The sequence below is a fragment of the Cyclopterus lumpus genome, chromosome 25 (assembly GCF_009769545.1).
Source record: "Cyclopterus lumpus isolate fCycLum1 chromosome 25, fCycLum1.pri, whole genome shotgun sequence".
Taxonomy (NCBI): domain Eukaryota; kingdom Metazoa; phylum Chordata; class Actinopteri; order Perciformes; family Cyclopteridae; genus Cyclopterus; species Cyclopterus lumpus.
Genome location: NC_046990.1, coordinates 7,762,712 through 7,778,500, shown reverse-complemented (window position 1 = coordinate 7,778,500; position 15,789 = coordinate 7,762,712). Strand labels below are relative to the sequence as shown.

At 46.5% G+C, this 15,789-nt stretch overlaps 2 protein-coding genes across 2 annotated transcripts in view; one reads left to right on the top strand and one right to left on the bottom strand.

The window, feature by feature from the left end:
- The window catches only part of osbpl10b (oxysterol binding protein-like 10b), a 28,423-nt gene extending 22,316 nt beyond the window's left edge, over window positions 1-6,107 (bottom strand). Inside the window, exons 1-2 of the mRNA XM_034528496.1 lie at window positions 5,866-6,107; window positions 893-1,071 (exon numbers count right to left, since the gene is read on the bottom strand). Of these exons, the coding sequence (XP_034384387.1) occupies window positions 893-1,071; window positions 5,866-6,107 (421 nt within the window). The remainder of the gene's footprint in view (window positions 1-892; window positions 1,072-5,865) is intronic.
- A 1,148-nt stretch (window positions 6,108-7,255) lies between these two features.
- gpd1l (glycerol-3-phosphate dehydrogenase 1 like) lies at window positions 7,256-15,769 on the top strand. Its single transcript, XM_034529222.1, has 8 exons — window positions 7,256-7,399; window positions 8,079-8,253; window positions 8,408-8,548; window positions 10,749-10,887; window positions 11,793-11,905; window positions 12,217-12,453; window positions 12,564-12,670; window positions 13,883-15,769. The coding sequence occupies exons 1-8, from the start codon at window positions 7,356-7,358 to the stop codon at window positions 13,977-13,979; spliced, it is 1,053 nt and encodes a 350-aa protein (XP_034385113.1). The 5' UTR covers window positions 7,256-7,355; the 3' UTR covers window positions 13,980-15,769.
- Window positions 15,770-15,789: the final 20 nt, after the last annotated feature.

Sequence of the window (15,789 nt, the reverse complement as noted above, 5' to 3'; positions counted from 1 at the left end):
TTGGATATTCCTTTTCTTGTGATAAGAAAGGGAGTTTCTCCACCTTTGGATTGATCGCACATGCATTATCCAGGCAAGCAAGGCCTGGTAAATATCCTTCTTCCAGCTCTTTTAACTTGACAATGCCTTTGGAAAAGCCCCCCCAGGCTTTTCCCAGGGCTGAGTTGCTAACATGGACTGTAATTTCTTTCCACACGTTCAGCACATTCTCTGCCATGTTACTCTTTTGTAACGTTGTAACATGTAAGTCAGCTAAAGAGACATTTTTTTTGTGTGAACAACAAACCACCCTCACAGGGAATTTAAAAAGGTCTCACAAACAAGACGAGAGAAGACAAATGTAGTCGGAATTGGTTGCATCTTTAATTTTCTGCCGATGAGAAAGAAAAGAAACCTTTGTGAGGTTACACAGAGGAGGAGGGATAAAAATATCCAATGATGACTTCAGAAAGCCATCATTGTGACAAAGAGAGAGAGTGAGAAGGAGGGCGAGAGGGAGATGGAGACAGCCGAGAAGAGCGTGAACAGGAAATTACGGCTGTCACAGATGGAGAGTGGCAACTCATACAACTCTGACAGGACCACGGGAATCCTGTGACCTCTGTGGTCAAGCAATCACCCAGTATTCTTCACGTGTCAGACACACACACCAATAGACACACACACACACACACACAGCAGAGATGGCACTCTTGTGTGGCTGTGTGGCACACTTTGCTTTACCATCCATAAGGGAGCAAAGCTGCAGACCTTTATTGAGATGCTGGTTCCCACACAACAAATCACAGGGACAGCAACATTGCTGAGTTACAGAATGGCCATCTTTGGCCATTTTCCAATCTTATGAGAGAAAATCTCTTTCTCCAAAAGACAGAAAGACCCATTCTCTTACCTCTGAGTTTGTAGGCATCCCCAGTAGTGGACTGAATGGTAAACATGTAGGGATACTCGTCGCAGGAGACCACCATTGCTCCAAGAAGAGGCAGAGACCCTCTGGCAGGTCGCTGGCTTTTACAGAGTTCATTCAGATGATATTGGAGCTGGCCAACCTCTGGGTCCATAACAAAATATCTGCAGGAGGAGAAAGTGATAGAGACATAAAGAGATGGAAACATGAGATGGAGAGAGGTCGGGACAGAGAGGGCATTCAATTAATGTCCATCGAGGTCCAGTTCGAGAGAGTGTTCTCATGAAAAGGTCCAGAACATCACAATATGTCCAGCTTGTTCTGTGGTTTAGTCCCTTATACATATGAAAGAAGCTTAACAGTTGTATTAACGTCTGTATGTCGGCAACTACTGACTGCCAAATGAAATAAGGAACGTTCAATTGAATAATATCCCAACAAAATTCATTTTTAGATTTAAAATGTTACTGGATTAGTTCTAAATAACAAATACTCATTTCAATTACAATAAGGGCTGGATTTTAAAATATAAATTACAGAAACCTTTTGAAAACTTAATTCTACTGTGTGTGTGCAGGGACCATATACTGTATGTGGTCCAGACATATTCACAACTCCGCTCTTTTCTATTACTCTCTGACTCGGGAACACATGAAACAAAACTGGCTGGGATGGATGATGAAGAGAGCTAACGGGTGCTCCATGGGTAGAGAGAATAAAAAGCACACGGTTTACTATAAGACAAGGATACCAAGGCGATGAGAAGAAAGAGGCCACTATGAATAATTTAAATGTGTTTTCACACAGCAATCTGTTTCCTCAGCTTCACTGCCAGTATGTGACTGTGCAGGGACACGTGGATCCAACTTAGATCTCCTCTCTTTTCCAGAATGTCAGTGATCAGCAACACAAGCATAAAGCAGCGTGAATCTATATCTGTATGGGGGGGGGGGGGGAGCATGGCGGAGCATAATGACATGTTGAATAAGAGACCCGAACCTCCACAACAACCCTGCGGGGAAGGTGCCGTATTTTGAATGAATGCAGGATTCGTCCTGTCCACTGTGTGTGTGGCTCAGCAGTTATCTGCCCAAAGTGTCAGCCTCAGTTGCATCAACAAATAAGTCAACGTTTGAGTTTAAAAGAAAGTGTTACTTAAATACAGAAGTTACGTGACAACATTTGGGTTGAAGTAACTCCGGAAGTGGCGTAGTATATATATATATATATGTATTTAAGTATGTGACAAATGAGTCAGAGTTCACAAAAGGGACAGGAACTGACTTCAGTGTAATGAAACCAGCCCAGGAAGCAGACCATTGGCCTGGACCAGTTGGAGGCCTAGAATGCAGATATCATGCACGCTGTCTCCTTTAATGAACACTGGAAGGTGAAATAGGAGCTAAATGAACAGCTCGGTGAGTGCATTGATCTTCACTCGTCTGTCAGAGAGCTGTCCAGCCAACCATTAGGCCATGTGACCCTCACTGAGGCACTAAATCTATCCATCACGTTAGGGCTCCTGGAAGCACGGACACCTGAAAAACAGTTCACTTAGATAGCAGCCGGGGGGGGGGGGGGGGGGGGGGGGACAGAGAGATAGATAGCAATATTTAGGAGAAAGGATAAAGTAAATATAGAGTGGGAAAATAATTGACAAGGAAAAAGTCTCTGATCAACAAAAGAAGAGAGACAGAGATGAGACAGAATTTTAAGTAAGACGGACATATTTTTCACATACAGTATCATAGACACTCCCATATACTAAGCAAAGGAGCAAGGTGGGCAGGGAGAGGTGGCAATTAGGTTGGTGACATATTAGGAGCTTAGTGCTCTCTGTCTGTCACGCTGGTTCAAAGTTCAACGTTTGAAGAAAAAACGCAGATACAATTCAGGCTTTTATTCAGTGGCGGCTGGCCAATAGAGGGCCATGGGGCCTGGCCCCACCTTAAGCCACAAAAGAATATATATAATATCATAATTTATATTATTAATATAATAATAAATTATACAAATTGTCAATATGTGTGTTTTTTAAATGGAATATACCCAGTAATATTTGTAAAATAGGATATCTGCGGAAGATATATGCTTTTACTGCACGTCCTCTCCGCCTGTCTGAGTGTCTCAGCTACGCTGGGGCCAAATCGATTTGGCCCAGAAGAAGCGGCTCTAAGAAGCAGTTTAGCCAATTACTGATTAAAGATATACATGAGAGACGTACAATTTAGCCAATCAGCGTCCTAAAATAGATTCAGCTTTGGGCCAAAGTCGTTTGGTCCAAAGCCAGGCGCTATTTTAACGACATGACAACGGCGAGCACGAGCACTTCTCTTCCAAGAAGACCCGACCCGGTAAAATCTCTCCTCCAAGACCCGTTTGAGAGAAGACATTTGGCAGAGAAACTACGGGTAAAACAACTGGGCCCAGATCAACCTGACTTAAGAAGACAACAGACTGGCTGAAAGGGAAGCAGCTTCTGTAGAGACTGGTACACACCAGGAAGGTTTGGAAGCTTCTGAAGAGACTGGTACACCAGGAAGGTTTAGAAGCTTCTGTAAAGACTGGTACACCAGGAAGGTTTGGAAGCTTCTGTAAAGACGGGTGCTAAACTAGTCCTAAAATTCAGAAAACATGGGAACACCAGGACACACATGGATAACTCCGTCAAGCAGGGTTAGGGCAAAGTGAACGTCGCTACCGGCTGGACGACGTCCACAGGATTGCAGGGAAGAAACACAATGAGGAGGTGGATAAAAACGCCTAACAAGGTTCATAGGGGCATCTTAATATATAAACATGTTCTATTAGACTATATATTTTTACGTGATTATATTATATTTATATTTTAAGTACATGGAAGCCTGCTTAGCCGTGTTTTGAGCATGTCTGTAACCCCGAGGGGTTCCGTTTGGGACCATTTCTTCTTATCATGGAAAAATCAGAACTGAAAAAGACTCCCAGAGACCCCATTGTTAATCTGGTTTGGCAGCCGCCCCGAAAGCAGCTATAACTCTCCGTCACAACACATAACAACAGCTGAATCGACTCCGACGGACTGAGAAACAACAATAAAGCAACAATCACTTTCGGCGGTACAAACGTGACACCGTCCGTCTCCAGAACGCAAAAGGAAAGCACAGATCCAGGGCTTCATAAATCATGGGGATATTTAAACACACAACTGTGTTTCTGAGTCCAGGTCAGCTGTGTGTGTGTGTGTGTGTGTGTGTGGGGAAGTAAGCCTATTCCCTACGCTGTCAAAATGTGATCATGGAGCTCATTACACGTTTGGATGGCCCTCCTATCGATCCACCAGGACAGTGGGAGAGTGAGGAGAGGTTTTGGTTTTCAAAGTCCGTTTATTGCTCCATATGCAGGGAGGCACAAAACCACTGTCATCATATCAGTTCAGCCATGAAAATAAATAAATAAAAACAACTCTCATATCATCTGCATAAGCAGATACAGTAGGAGATCGATCGAGATTGGAGGACCCCGGCAGTGAGAGACCACCGAGTCGACCTCTCAACCTGCACAGCAAGGGTTCAATAGCTAGGCTATAGAGTTGACCTGGTATAGGACATACTTGTCTAATCCCTCGCTGTACAAACATTTGAGCACCTCAGTACAATAAACCAACCCAAGCCAGAAAACCACCCTGACGAAGGCTTTCTCCTGATCCAGTGACACAATCCCCAGGTTTAAATTACTGTTCCTGTCTGGTACACAATATGTCTGATCGGTATGTACTACCACTTCCAGGATGACCTTGAGTTTGTTTGAAAGGATAGCACCTCATAATCCGTACAGGAGGAGAGCTACTGGCCTCCAGTTCCTCAGTAAAGCCAGGTCTCCTCTCCTTTCTTTGGCAGCAGACAAAGCATCGCTCGCTGAAGGAGACAGGAAGAGATCCTGTTCTGAAACATTGCAGAAAAACTAAAAGCAAATCTGGTCCGAGTATACTCCAGAAGCGCTTGAAAAAAAATCAGCGGAGAGACCATCAATTCCTGGCGCACGTAAACAAATAAAGAAGCAATGACTGTGACATGCATACTCATTTGCTTCTAGTAATGTGTTGTTGTTTTTTTAAACAGAAGCACTTCCTCTCATCTAACAGGTCAAACCCTACCAGTTTGTTTTAAGTATGTCCACTGATGAATGATGAACTGGTCAGATGCAGTATCTGATCCAGAAAACTATTCAAAAACGCTGCCACTCGCACATCCACCACCACTGCTCACACTCACACCGGGAGAGGAGAGGAGAGCAGGGCAGGGCTTTCCTGATCCTGGATGACTCACTCAGTGTTTCTGGGACTCCCACCCCCGCATCTCCTCCCTGAGCCATCGAAGCAGGTTCAGACTGAATGAATGTAAGGATGCACACACACACACACACACACACACACACACACACACACACACACACACACACACACACACACACACACACACACACACACACACACACACACACACACACACACACACACACACACACACACACACACACACACACACACACACACACACACACACACACACACACACACACACACACACACACACACACACACACACACACACACACAGGGTGGATGTATGACCTGATGATTTAATTGACCCGGTCCACAGATTATGTGCATGTTCCCAAGAAGTTGTTTATTATTGAACGTTCTTCAAAAAAAGAATATATGAATAGCGTTGTGTCAAAAAACTGACACTGCAGATGAATTCGATGAACTCAATATATCTGGGACGACACATTTGAAATCATATACAATTTAGAAAATAAAGTTTTCAAACATTCACAATAATAAGTTTGAAAGTGATATATTGGGGTGGAACATATGGCCCCCGTGTGAGTTATGAGTAAGATTACAAGGTTGGGGTCATAAACTAGATTGAACTGCACAGCGACTCCAAACGTGATAACACACTTTGTCCGTGACCTACCTGCTCTGCCAGCCCTGGAGCGGGTTCGTGTATTTCTTCAGGACCCCCTCCAGGTGCCGCTTGCTACGGGCCGGCTTGTGAATTGAGGGAGCCGACCCCTCGCCGACGTCCTTGGAGGTCCCGGACCCGGACCCGACTCCCTGGTCCCCCGCAGCCAGGTTGCGCGGCTGGCCGACCCGCTGCTGCTGCTGCCTCCTGCAGGGACTCCAAGCGGGGCTCTCCTGGCGCGCCGGCCGGTTCATGCTGCTGGCTCGCTGGATGCCCTGGATTCGTTTCCACTTGAGAAGCAGAGAGCGAGAGACAGAGACCCAGAGAGAGAGAGAGAGAGAGAGAGAGAGAGAGAGAGATATTTGAAGGCAAAGTGATGCAGCGCTGAGAGAGAGTGAGCCACGCGACACAAGTGGAGCTTTCCTCCAGCCTGCTGTGACCCTGTTTACAGACTGGAGGGATACTCGGACTGTTTCACTGCGGAGCGCGCGCGCTCTCTCTCTCGCTCTCTCTCTCTCTCTCTCTCTCTCTCTCTCTCTCTCTCTCTCTCTCTCTCTCTCTCTCTCTCTCTCTCTCTCTCTCTCTCTCTCTCTCTCTCTCTCTCTCTCTCTCTCTCTCTCTCTCTCTCTCTCTCTCTCTCTCTCTCTCTCTCTCTCTCTCTGCCTCTCTCTCTGCCTCTCTCTGACGTCATTGCGTTTTTTATTTTGGAAATCCCGAGTTGGTCCCTCCCCCCCAGCCCGGGATACTCCCCAGCCGACAACAAGGAAATCAGTAATGCAGTAAAACCTGAGAGAGCTTGTGTATTTATACTATGAAAGAAACAAAGCTGAAAGATATCAGAAAGTATGTGCACCGATACTCCTTTTAATTTAGAAAATATCTTTATCTTCCTCCGTGCAGGTTGGTTCTGATTTATCAACCGTAAAGTTAGGCTATAGATAATATATATAATATAGACATTATCCAACCCCTTTTGCATATGGAATAATGAAACAATATATTGTAAGAATGCAATTATTATAATGAAACACAAATAATTCCAATAATCTAGAGTAAGCAACGGGGAATCCAACTATTACAAGTTTAATTTGTCAATTGCATCTAGCACGTGGTGTTGATAAAGTGATACAACCTGTTCCTTCAATAAAGACACACTGCTGTGTCTGCAGAGCCTCGGGGATCAATGCATTCCGTTCAGAACAAGGAGTTTCTATTATATTCATCATGAAAACATCATCTCTGCTGCACAAGTATTATAAATCATAACCAGTGTTCATTACAAATGACGGTAGTCATTATTAATCATTAAATCGCCCTGTTACGTAATCTGGAGGCTGCCGTTTACGTCAACATGCGAGAAAACTACAACTTCCGACAGGCTTGTCCATGCAACGACGTCATCAGAAGAGGACGCACCTGCCTCCTTTGTAGCCCCACACGCACGTTCCAGCCGGCGGGGAGGAGTCACGAGAGAGCACGCCTGAACGCAGGGAGCATCACCGATGGCCTCCCCGCTCAAAGTGTGCATAGTCGGCTCCGGGAACTGGTAAGCTATCCGGCGGGCCGGGAGGGTGTTGTGACCGGGGACCGGGGACTCGGCGCTCCACGGTCTGAGGAGCGCTCATTCCCAGGCGTCAGGCTGCACAGGTCGACGGGCTCCCGTGTGTCGTCACGTGATGTAGTGGAGCCTTGACGTTGGACATCCTCAAATACATTTCCCAGCAATCATCATTGCATATCTGTATATTGACAAAAATACCAAATGATGCATGTTATTTTATTGCTACTGCCTGAAAGCCTTGCAGAAGGGCAGATGGCAGTGCCGGAGGTGGTTTTATTGGAGCTTGAATCACTTAGGGCCCCCTCGCTGCCCAGCACATCTTTGTAGGGCCGCTCGCTCTGCGGCCCCCAGTGCAACCACACTTACGTTGATGGTGTAGTTCGGAGCCTGACTGGACTCTTGCCGGACTGTGTGTGGTGGTAATAACCATAGAGGGCTGCAGGATGACGTGTTTTTGGAGGCCAACCCAGAAGTTAGCATTGCATTGGTTCCCTCCACAGAAAAGCAAATGGGATGTTTCCATCGGCTACACTCAGCAGAACCGGAGGTTGGCCACGTAAATTCACAAGAAGCTATTCACCGACATATTTAGGGTGGGTTAGGGGGCTAAACGTGCATAGCAAGGCAAAGCTAGCTGACCTCTTGACCTCTGCCTTGGTTGCAGGGGCTCGGCCATCGCCCGGATAATCGGGAACAATGCCACATTGCTGCGTTTTGCCACTACGGTGAACATGTGGGTGTTCGAGGAGAACGTGGACGGCAGGAAGCTCTCCGACATCATCAACACGGAGCACGAGAACGTCAAGTACCTGCCCGGATACAAACTGCCCGAGAACGTGGTGAGAGATCAGGGGGAGGGTTCTTCTAGCTGTGATGACCTTTCTGAGCTCTGCAGAGCTTTGAAGCTGGCTTCCAGGACATTTAAGTCCATTTAACATCCAAATCTGCTCACAGGCGTTCTCATCCTCGTCCCTTTTTGGTTTCCCCTCACAGGTGGCCGTCCCAAAGCTGCGTGATGCCGCGCGGGGAGCCGACCTGCTGGTGTTCGTGGTCCCCCACCAGTTCATCCGGAACCTCTGCGACGAGATGGTGGGCTGCGTCTCCGCCAAAGCTCGGGGGATCACGCTCATCAAGGTATCGTTCTCTGACTCACGCAGAGTTGCTGTCACACAATAATCAATAAAATAATAAATACATATGACACAGTGAGCCTGTGTGGACGACGAAGCCTGTTAGGCAGCTTTTAAAGGAGCATTTATAGCACAATTGGGAACTTTGATAAAAAAACATTTTTGGAAACATAACCGCTGCATTTGCGGGAATATTGAATTCAACATTATATATTTTCCCTCTTGCCGTGTGTGTTCCTCATGCTGACACATACACCTAAACAGCAGGTTGAATGGTTTTCAGCACCATGGATAGTTCCAATAGTTACGATGAAGCAGGCAGGAAGCAGCCACAACTACTTCTCACATAACTTCTCTATTGGTGAAGTAGAATGAATCCTGAGGAGGGGGGGGGGTACATGTTGTCCCCCCATGGGTCTCTGGGATGCAGATCTGAGTCTGGTCACGAGGGCCTCAAAAACCTGGATTATGGGAAAGAACCAGGTTCCAGGTGAAGTTTGTGAAGTGAGAATTATTCTTTGTTCATATAATAACAGATTGAAAACACACTTCTTTTTTTTTTGAGGCAAAATGCCTTATTCAACTCACTTGTGGTGCATGTGTTTCATTTATTTTCAGTGTGTTTCTGTTTGTCTCTCGGCTTGAACTGCCCCTTGAGGGACAGTATTTTGTGTTGAATTTATTGAATTGCGATACCAAAGTTATTGCAAAACAAAAAAATGCTGACATGACTAGCACTTCAAAAACACTAAACACAGATTAAAAACCAAAGCAACATTATCTTTACACATCGTTTAGCAGTCGCACACATTTTCACAAGGACCTGTTTCATGGTCGTGTCACAGAGAGGAAGTGGCTGTAAATCTGCTGAAATCTGCTATTTATAGAACTTTATAGAGCTCTGGGGGGGCCTGTTGGGACCGGCGGCTGCATCCCGCTGGGACCCGTGTGTGTGTGTGTGTGTGTGTGTGTGTGTGTGTGTGTGTGTGTGTGTGTGTGTGTGTGTGTGTGTGTGTGTGTGTGTGTGTGTGTGTGTGTGTGTGTGTGTGTGTGTGTGTGTGTGTGTGTGTGTGTGTGTGTGTGTGTGTGTGTGTGTGTGTGTGTGTGTGTGTGTGTGTGTGTGTGTGTGTGTGTGTGTGTGTGTGTGTGTGTGTGTGTACATGTTGGAGGAAAGAATCCCCGGCTCTCTCCAGGCAAAAGGCTGCTTTAGAGGCCCTTGATGGAGAGACTGGGTTTATCCGGCATCAGGAACTATAATATATTCCATTTCCATGTCTTTAAAGTTACTTTAAAAGGGAGTTCTTCTTTTTCAATAAAAGACGATCGCATTCATTATAAACCTAGTTAAGAACTAAATTTGGCCAAAAGGTAGTCATAGCAACAACCTGAATACAAGTGCTGCAGAGCTGATATGCATTTAATAACAACACAATACATCCAAATGGGCAACTTTCGGGTCATCATACCCCGTTGAGATACTTTTAACATTCATAGCAGATATGAACATCATGTTTGATTGTTAATAAGTGGCATTTTAACGGTTTTAAAAAATCTGTCATTTCATTTCCTCAAAGCGCTACAGTCTTATAGCTGTGAAATGTAACGTCACAACTGTGTGCGTGTGCATGTGTGTGTGTGAGTCAGAACCTGCGTTACTGTTTTCATGCTCCAGAGACTCATTTCAGTCCAAATCAGGAGTAGCAGAGGGAGTCGGGGAGGAAGATGAGACGCTGTGTCTTCTCCTCTTGTAAAATGTTCTGGCTTCTTAGTTTAGAATGATCTGTGCGTGGCATTAACCCAATACTCCCGGGTCAGGGTCCCCCTCCAGAATAATAATCCTGCCTTCAGAATAAAAGGCATCCATTTCAACTATTGTCTAAACAATAAAACATCATTCATTCTCATGCATCATACAGTTAATCATTACATTTGTCATCAACAAACAGAATAATAAAACAGTGATCATCTTATGCTTTATAATACATTCCTCCAGAATATTCCTCATAATTTCCAAATTAATTATCATAACTTTCTTTATGTATTAATTCAAAACATAAACTTTCTTATTTACATGTGCAAGTGTATAATATATAAAATCCACTACAACTCTACAGTATAGATGCCGGTCCTGGGGGCCTGAAGCTCATCAGCCAGTCCTCACCTCCCTCCCCCCACCCTCTCTCTCCCTCTCTCTCTCTGTCCAGGGTATAGATGCTGGTCCTGGGGGCCTGAAGCTCATCTCCGACATCATCCGAGAGAAGATGGGCATCGACGTCAGCGTCCTCATGGGAGCAAACATTGCCAACGAAGTGGCTGCAGAGAAGTTCTGCGAAACCACGATTGGTGAGAGGGACACGTGTGTCTGTGCAGTCACTCTAACATGGGATAAATAAAACAGCCCATAATATGAATGTTTGAGGCTGACGGTTGACTGTCACACCTCATGAGTGTAGAGCCTCTGGACACAAACTGCCAGTCCTGCTGTTTGTTTTAGCTCCGTTAGCCAAACACACAGCAGGACTCAGCTGAGCAGCTCCCCTCCGCCCGACATGAGAAAACGAATTCTCTTGGTTCAGTTTGTCATTTGAAGGTGATATTAATATGTACAAGGCCCACGTGACGACAACCTTCTTCCGGAGGCGTACAAATCAAGAGAGGAACAACTTATAATCCAAACTGAAGCAGCTGTTGATCAATCTCCCCTTGTGGGTGAAGTGTAGAGTCAATAAAATGGTCCATTAAATGTATTTTCAAAAAGGCGTGAATCACTGCAACCACTCGAGGTCCTTGAGCATACAGAGATTAATGAGCGCAGGAGATATTATTATATGGCTGATGGATCCCACTTTGTTAGATCAGCTGTGGACAGACAGACGGGCACAGAGACTCACGCACACACAGCCAAACACATCGTCTCCCTGCAGAGGAAATAGTACGAGTCCAATAATATGCGTGTTATAAAGAAAGGTGCATATTCTGGAATGAGTCCGTCTGATTTTAAATGCATTGAGCTATGAAGACTTTTTCTTGAGTAAACGGTCTCACCACAGGTTATTGAAGGGCTCTAGTGTCGACATATCCTCGACACATGACAGCGGATGTGTTGGAGCTGACGCTGTGTCTGGATGCTGGTTTTCAGAAAGTACGGTTTCTATTTTAAGAAGTGGGATTAAAAATGAATAGGACTCGTGCTTTCTTAAAAGTGTGTGTGTGTGTGTGTGTGTGTGTGTGTGTGTGTGTGCGTGTAGGCAGTAGGATTCTGGAGAACGGCCTGCTGTTCAAAGAGCTGCTGCAGACTCCAAACTTCAGAATCAGAGTGGTGGATGATGCGGACGCCGTGGAGCTGTGTGGCGCTCTGAAGGTACACAACGCACGTGAAGCCCAAGAAAGCGCTGTTTTTCTGTACATATGGATTATTGTGTATCGGGGGAATCAGTTTTCCGAGTACCGACAGTGTTGCAAATGGTGATCATGCTTTCTTTTGTTTGTGTTTTTATTTATTTTGGATATTAAAATAGGATATTTTTGTGCTGCTTTTTGAAAGGGTGCACTTGCATTGTTATGCCATTATATTATCACGGGGCAAGTAAAAACAGGATCTCAGAGCAACAGAATAAAATAATGGTGACCTTCGGAGTGATGACATCACCGCTGTCCACATCTGTTATGCAGAACATCGTGGCGGTGGGCGCGGGCTTCTGCGACGGGCTGCGGTGTGGCGACAACACCAAGGCGGCTGTGATCCGCCTGGGGCTGATGGAGATGATCGCCTTTGCCAAACTCTTCTCCAAGAACGGCGCCGTCTCCACGGCGATCTTCCTAGAGAGCTGCGGCGTGGCCGACCTCATCACCACGTGCTACGGCGGGCGCAACCGGCGAGTGGCGGAGGCCTTCTCGAAGACGGGGAAAGTAGGCTCAGCGCCGAGTCTCGGTCTCGAGCAATCTCGGTCTCTTCAGCGTGACCTGGAAACACTCTGCACGCGTCATGTTTCTTCTTCTTTCTATTCTACCACTCTCAGAGCATCGAGGAGCTGGAGAAGGAGATGCTGAACGGTCAGAAGCTGCAAGGTCCTGCCACCTCAGCCGAGGTTTACCACATCCTCAAACAGAAGGGCCTGGTGGACAAGTACGTATCTCTGGACACCAGTCCGGCGGCAAACATCCAACGTATCCTCGTGCAGCGGTTGCAACGTATCGTCGTACGCCGGTTACAACGTATCCTCGTACGCCGGTTACAACGTATCCTCGTACGCCGGTTGCAATGTATCCTCGTACGCCGGTTGCAGCGTATCCTCGTACGCCGGTTACAACGTATCCTCGTACGCCGGTTACAACGTATCCTCGTACGCCGGTTGCAGCGTATCCTCGTACGCCGGTTGCAGCGTATCCTCGTACGCCGGTTACAACGTATCCTCGTACGCCGGTTACAACGTATCCTCGTACGCCGGTTGCAGCGTATCCTCGTACGCCGGTTGCAGCGTATCCTCGTACGCCGGTTGCAGCGTATCCTCGTACGCCGGTTGCAACGTATACTCGTACGCTGGTTTGTCAACGTATCCTCGTACGCCGGTTGCAGCGTATCCTCGTACGCCGGTTGCAGCGTATCCTCGTACGCCGGTTGCAGCGTATCCTTGTATGCCGGTTGCAGCATATTCTCGTTCGCCGGTTGCAACGTATCCTCGTACGCCGGTTGCAGCGTATCCTCGTACGGCGGTTGCAGCGTATCCTCGTACGGCGGTTGCAGCGTATCCTCGTATGCCGGTTGCAGCGTATCCTCGTATGCCGGTTGCAGCGTATCCTCGTATGCCGGTTGCAGCGTATCCTCGTACGACGGTTGCAATGTATCCTCGTACGCTGGTTGCAGCGTATCCTCGTATGCCGGTTGCAGCGTATCCTCGTATGCCGGTTGCAGCGTATCCTCGTATGCCGGTTGCAGCGTATCCTCGTACGACGGTTGCAATGTATCCTCGTACGCCGGTTGCAGCGTATCCTCGTACGCTGGTTGCAGCGTATCCTCGCATGCCGGTTGCAGCATATCCTCGTACGCTGGTTGCAGCGTATCCTCGTACGACGGTTGCAATGTATCCTCGTATGCCGGTTGCAGCGTATCCTCGATTGTTGGACCTGAATACCTCCGCCCTATGCTTCCTGATGATAACGCCGATAACGCACGCACGACTTTGCGGTATAGCTACAAACTCCATCTGGTTAGGCAAGCCTGAAATATGGTGTCTGTGCACAGGTCTTCACCTCGATGCGTGTGAACGTTCTTCGCTCCGGCCTGCTTCCGGATGCTCCCCTTCCCCTCCTTTTGACTGTCTCCATCCTCCCTCCCCAGGTTCCCTCTGTTCACGGCGGTCTATCAGATTTGCTTCGAGGGGAAGCCGGTCCAAGAGATGATCTCCTGCCTGCAGAGCCATCCGGAGCACATGTGATCAGCCGGTGGGTTCTCACAGGGGGAGGGGGAGCAGCCTCTGGAGGGATTGCCTCAGCATGTTCACACCGAGGTTCAGCATTATAAACTAATGCTGTTGTAAAAAAAACACAATGTCCTTTATCAATTCAAGTTAGGCTGATGGACGAATGAAGTCTCCAGATTTACAGCAGTCTTCTATTTGCGTTCAGTGGAGGGAAATTGATCTCGGTCTTAAAATGCAAGGAGAGTCAGCCCTCTGCGTGTCTGCTGGGTCTCGCCTCCTCCTTGAGAGGCATTTCACTCCAATAAGAGCCAAGTTCAGACACCTGACTCCCCTTTTCCCCACACTCACCACTTACCAGTCTCCGGTTTTCCTTCTAAGTTGTCAACCACAAAGCATACCCTCAACCTTCAGAAGAATTGCAAGCAAACAACCATCCTGCAGCGTTGATAACTCCACGCAGAAGGAAGCGTGCAACTGATTGTCGCCACTAATCGCGGCACGTCCACGCAGTTTGGATTAAGGGCTGAGCGAGAAAATCGAAGAAAATCAAATATCATAATATTCATGACCAAATTCATCGATTGACCAGTTTTACAAAATGTTTACACAATGAGGTTTTTGATAAGCTGTCATCAGTAATGTGGATATCGTGACTGTGGGTACTGGAAGCTTTTAAAACCAGAAATACAAGCGCACACATGATCAAACCAACGACTTACGACGTTGCTGGATCTCGTTTTGTTTATAGTTTTAAGTCCTCGACGAGTTAAGTAACGTGAGCTCAGTTCCTGCTTCCACTTCGATTCAATTCAGTTTATTTTTGCAGAGCCCAAAATCCAAACTCTTCTCAGAGGGCTTTACAATCTGTATGCATATGGCATCCTCTGACCTTTGACCCTCAGATTCTCTGACCTTTGAGCCTCACATCAAAACGGGAACAACTCTCCCAAAAACATTTTCTAAGGGGAGAAAAAGGGCAGAAAGCTATTATCGCGGCCGAAAGAGTTCACAATAACGACATTATCGCGACATCTGTAGGCATTTTGAGATAAAAAGACAATTATAATCCGTCAAATTCATCTTGAACTTTGTTTATTGTGTGTCTCTTCTATCCGAACGAATTCCGCTCGAAAGCACGAGTGTAGCGAGGTGGCGGAGGAGCTTATAACCAAATATATAAAGTAATGTCACAGGGGAATATTATTTGTGTATTGTTTCATTTCTTTAATATCAGGGTTATCGTCGGTGCTGGTATATTGAGTCCTGACCCTTTGCAACATTTCCAGGTGTGTGGCCAAATGTTTGAAATGGAAACTGTATTCTCTTATTGTGGCTTCACGAGTTTGTTAAATACCAGCAGGCAGGTGCTGGAGGCGACCTCTGACCTACAGGAGCACAACAGCAATGGGCATTTACTTTATGTCCCGGTGTTTTTATAACCTCACAGGGTTTGTATCTATATGTTTTCACTGCCACTCAGGGGAACCTACAGTAGTGTTGAACATTATGAAAAGGACCCTCACTATATCCTTGGGCCATTGAGCACTATACGTTTTAATATTCTGCCTCTTAAATGTATGATTATACTGCCTTTTGAATAAACCAGCATTAGCTCAGTGTTCAATGTATCGGGTGTGTTCCGGTGAGCTTTTCTCTCTAAACTGCCAAACTGTTGCCAAGTAAGACGTAGTGAGTGGAAGTGGAGAGCTCTTTTCTATGTGACGGTTTGGTGGGAGGTACCCTCTCAGTCCTGTTGAAGCCCAATTTCATCCTTTAAAAGTGAAAACATTAAAGCATTAATCTCACCTTCTGTGTCCCTTGTGCT

Excerpts from the sequence above, each read along its gene's own strand:
- gpd1l (XM_034529222.1), top strand. The coding sequence starts at position 7,356 with ATGGCCTCCCCGCTCAAAGTGTGCATAGTCGGCTCCGGGAACTG. Across the intron at positions 10,888-11,792 it reads GTTCTGCGAAACCACGATTG|GCAGTAGGATTCTGGAGAAC; the intron begins GTGAGAGGGACA and ends GTGTGCGTGTAG. Across the intron at positions 12,454-12,563 it reads CCTTCTCGAAGACGGGGAAA|AGCATCGAGGAGCTGGAGAA; the intron begins GTAGGCTCAGCG and ends TACCACTCTCAG.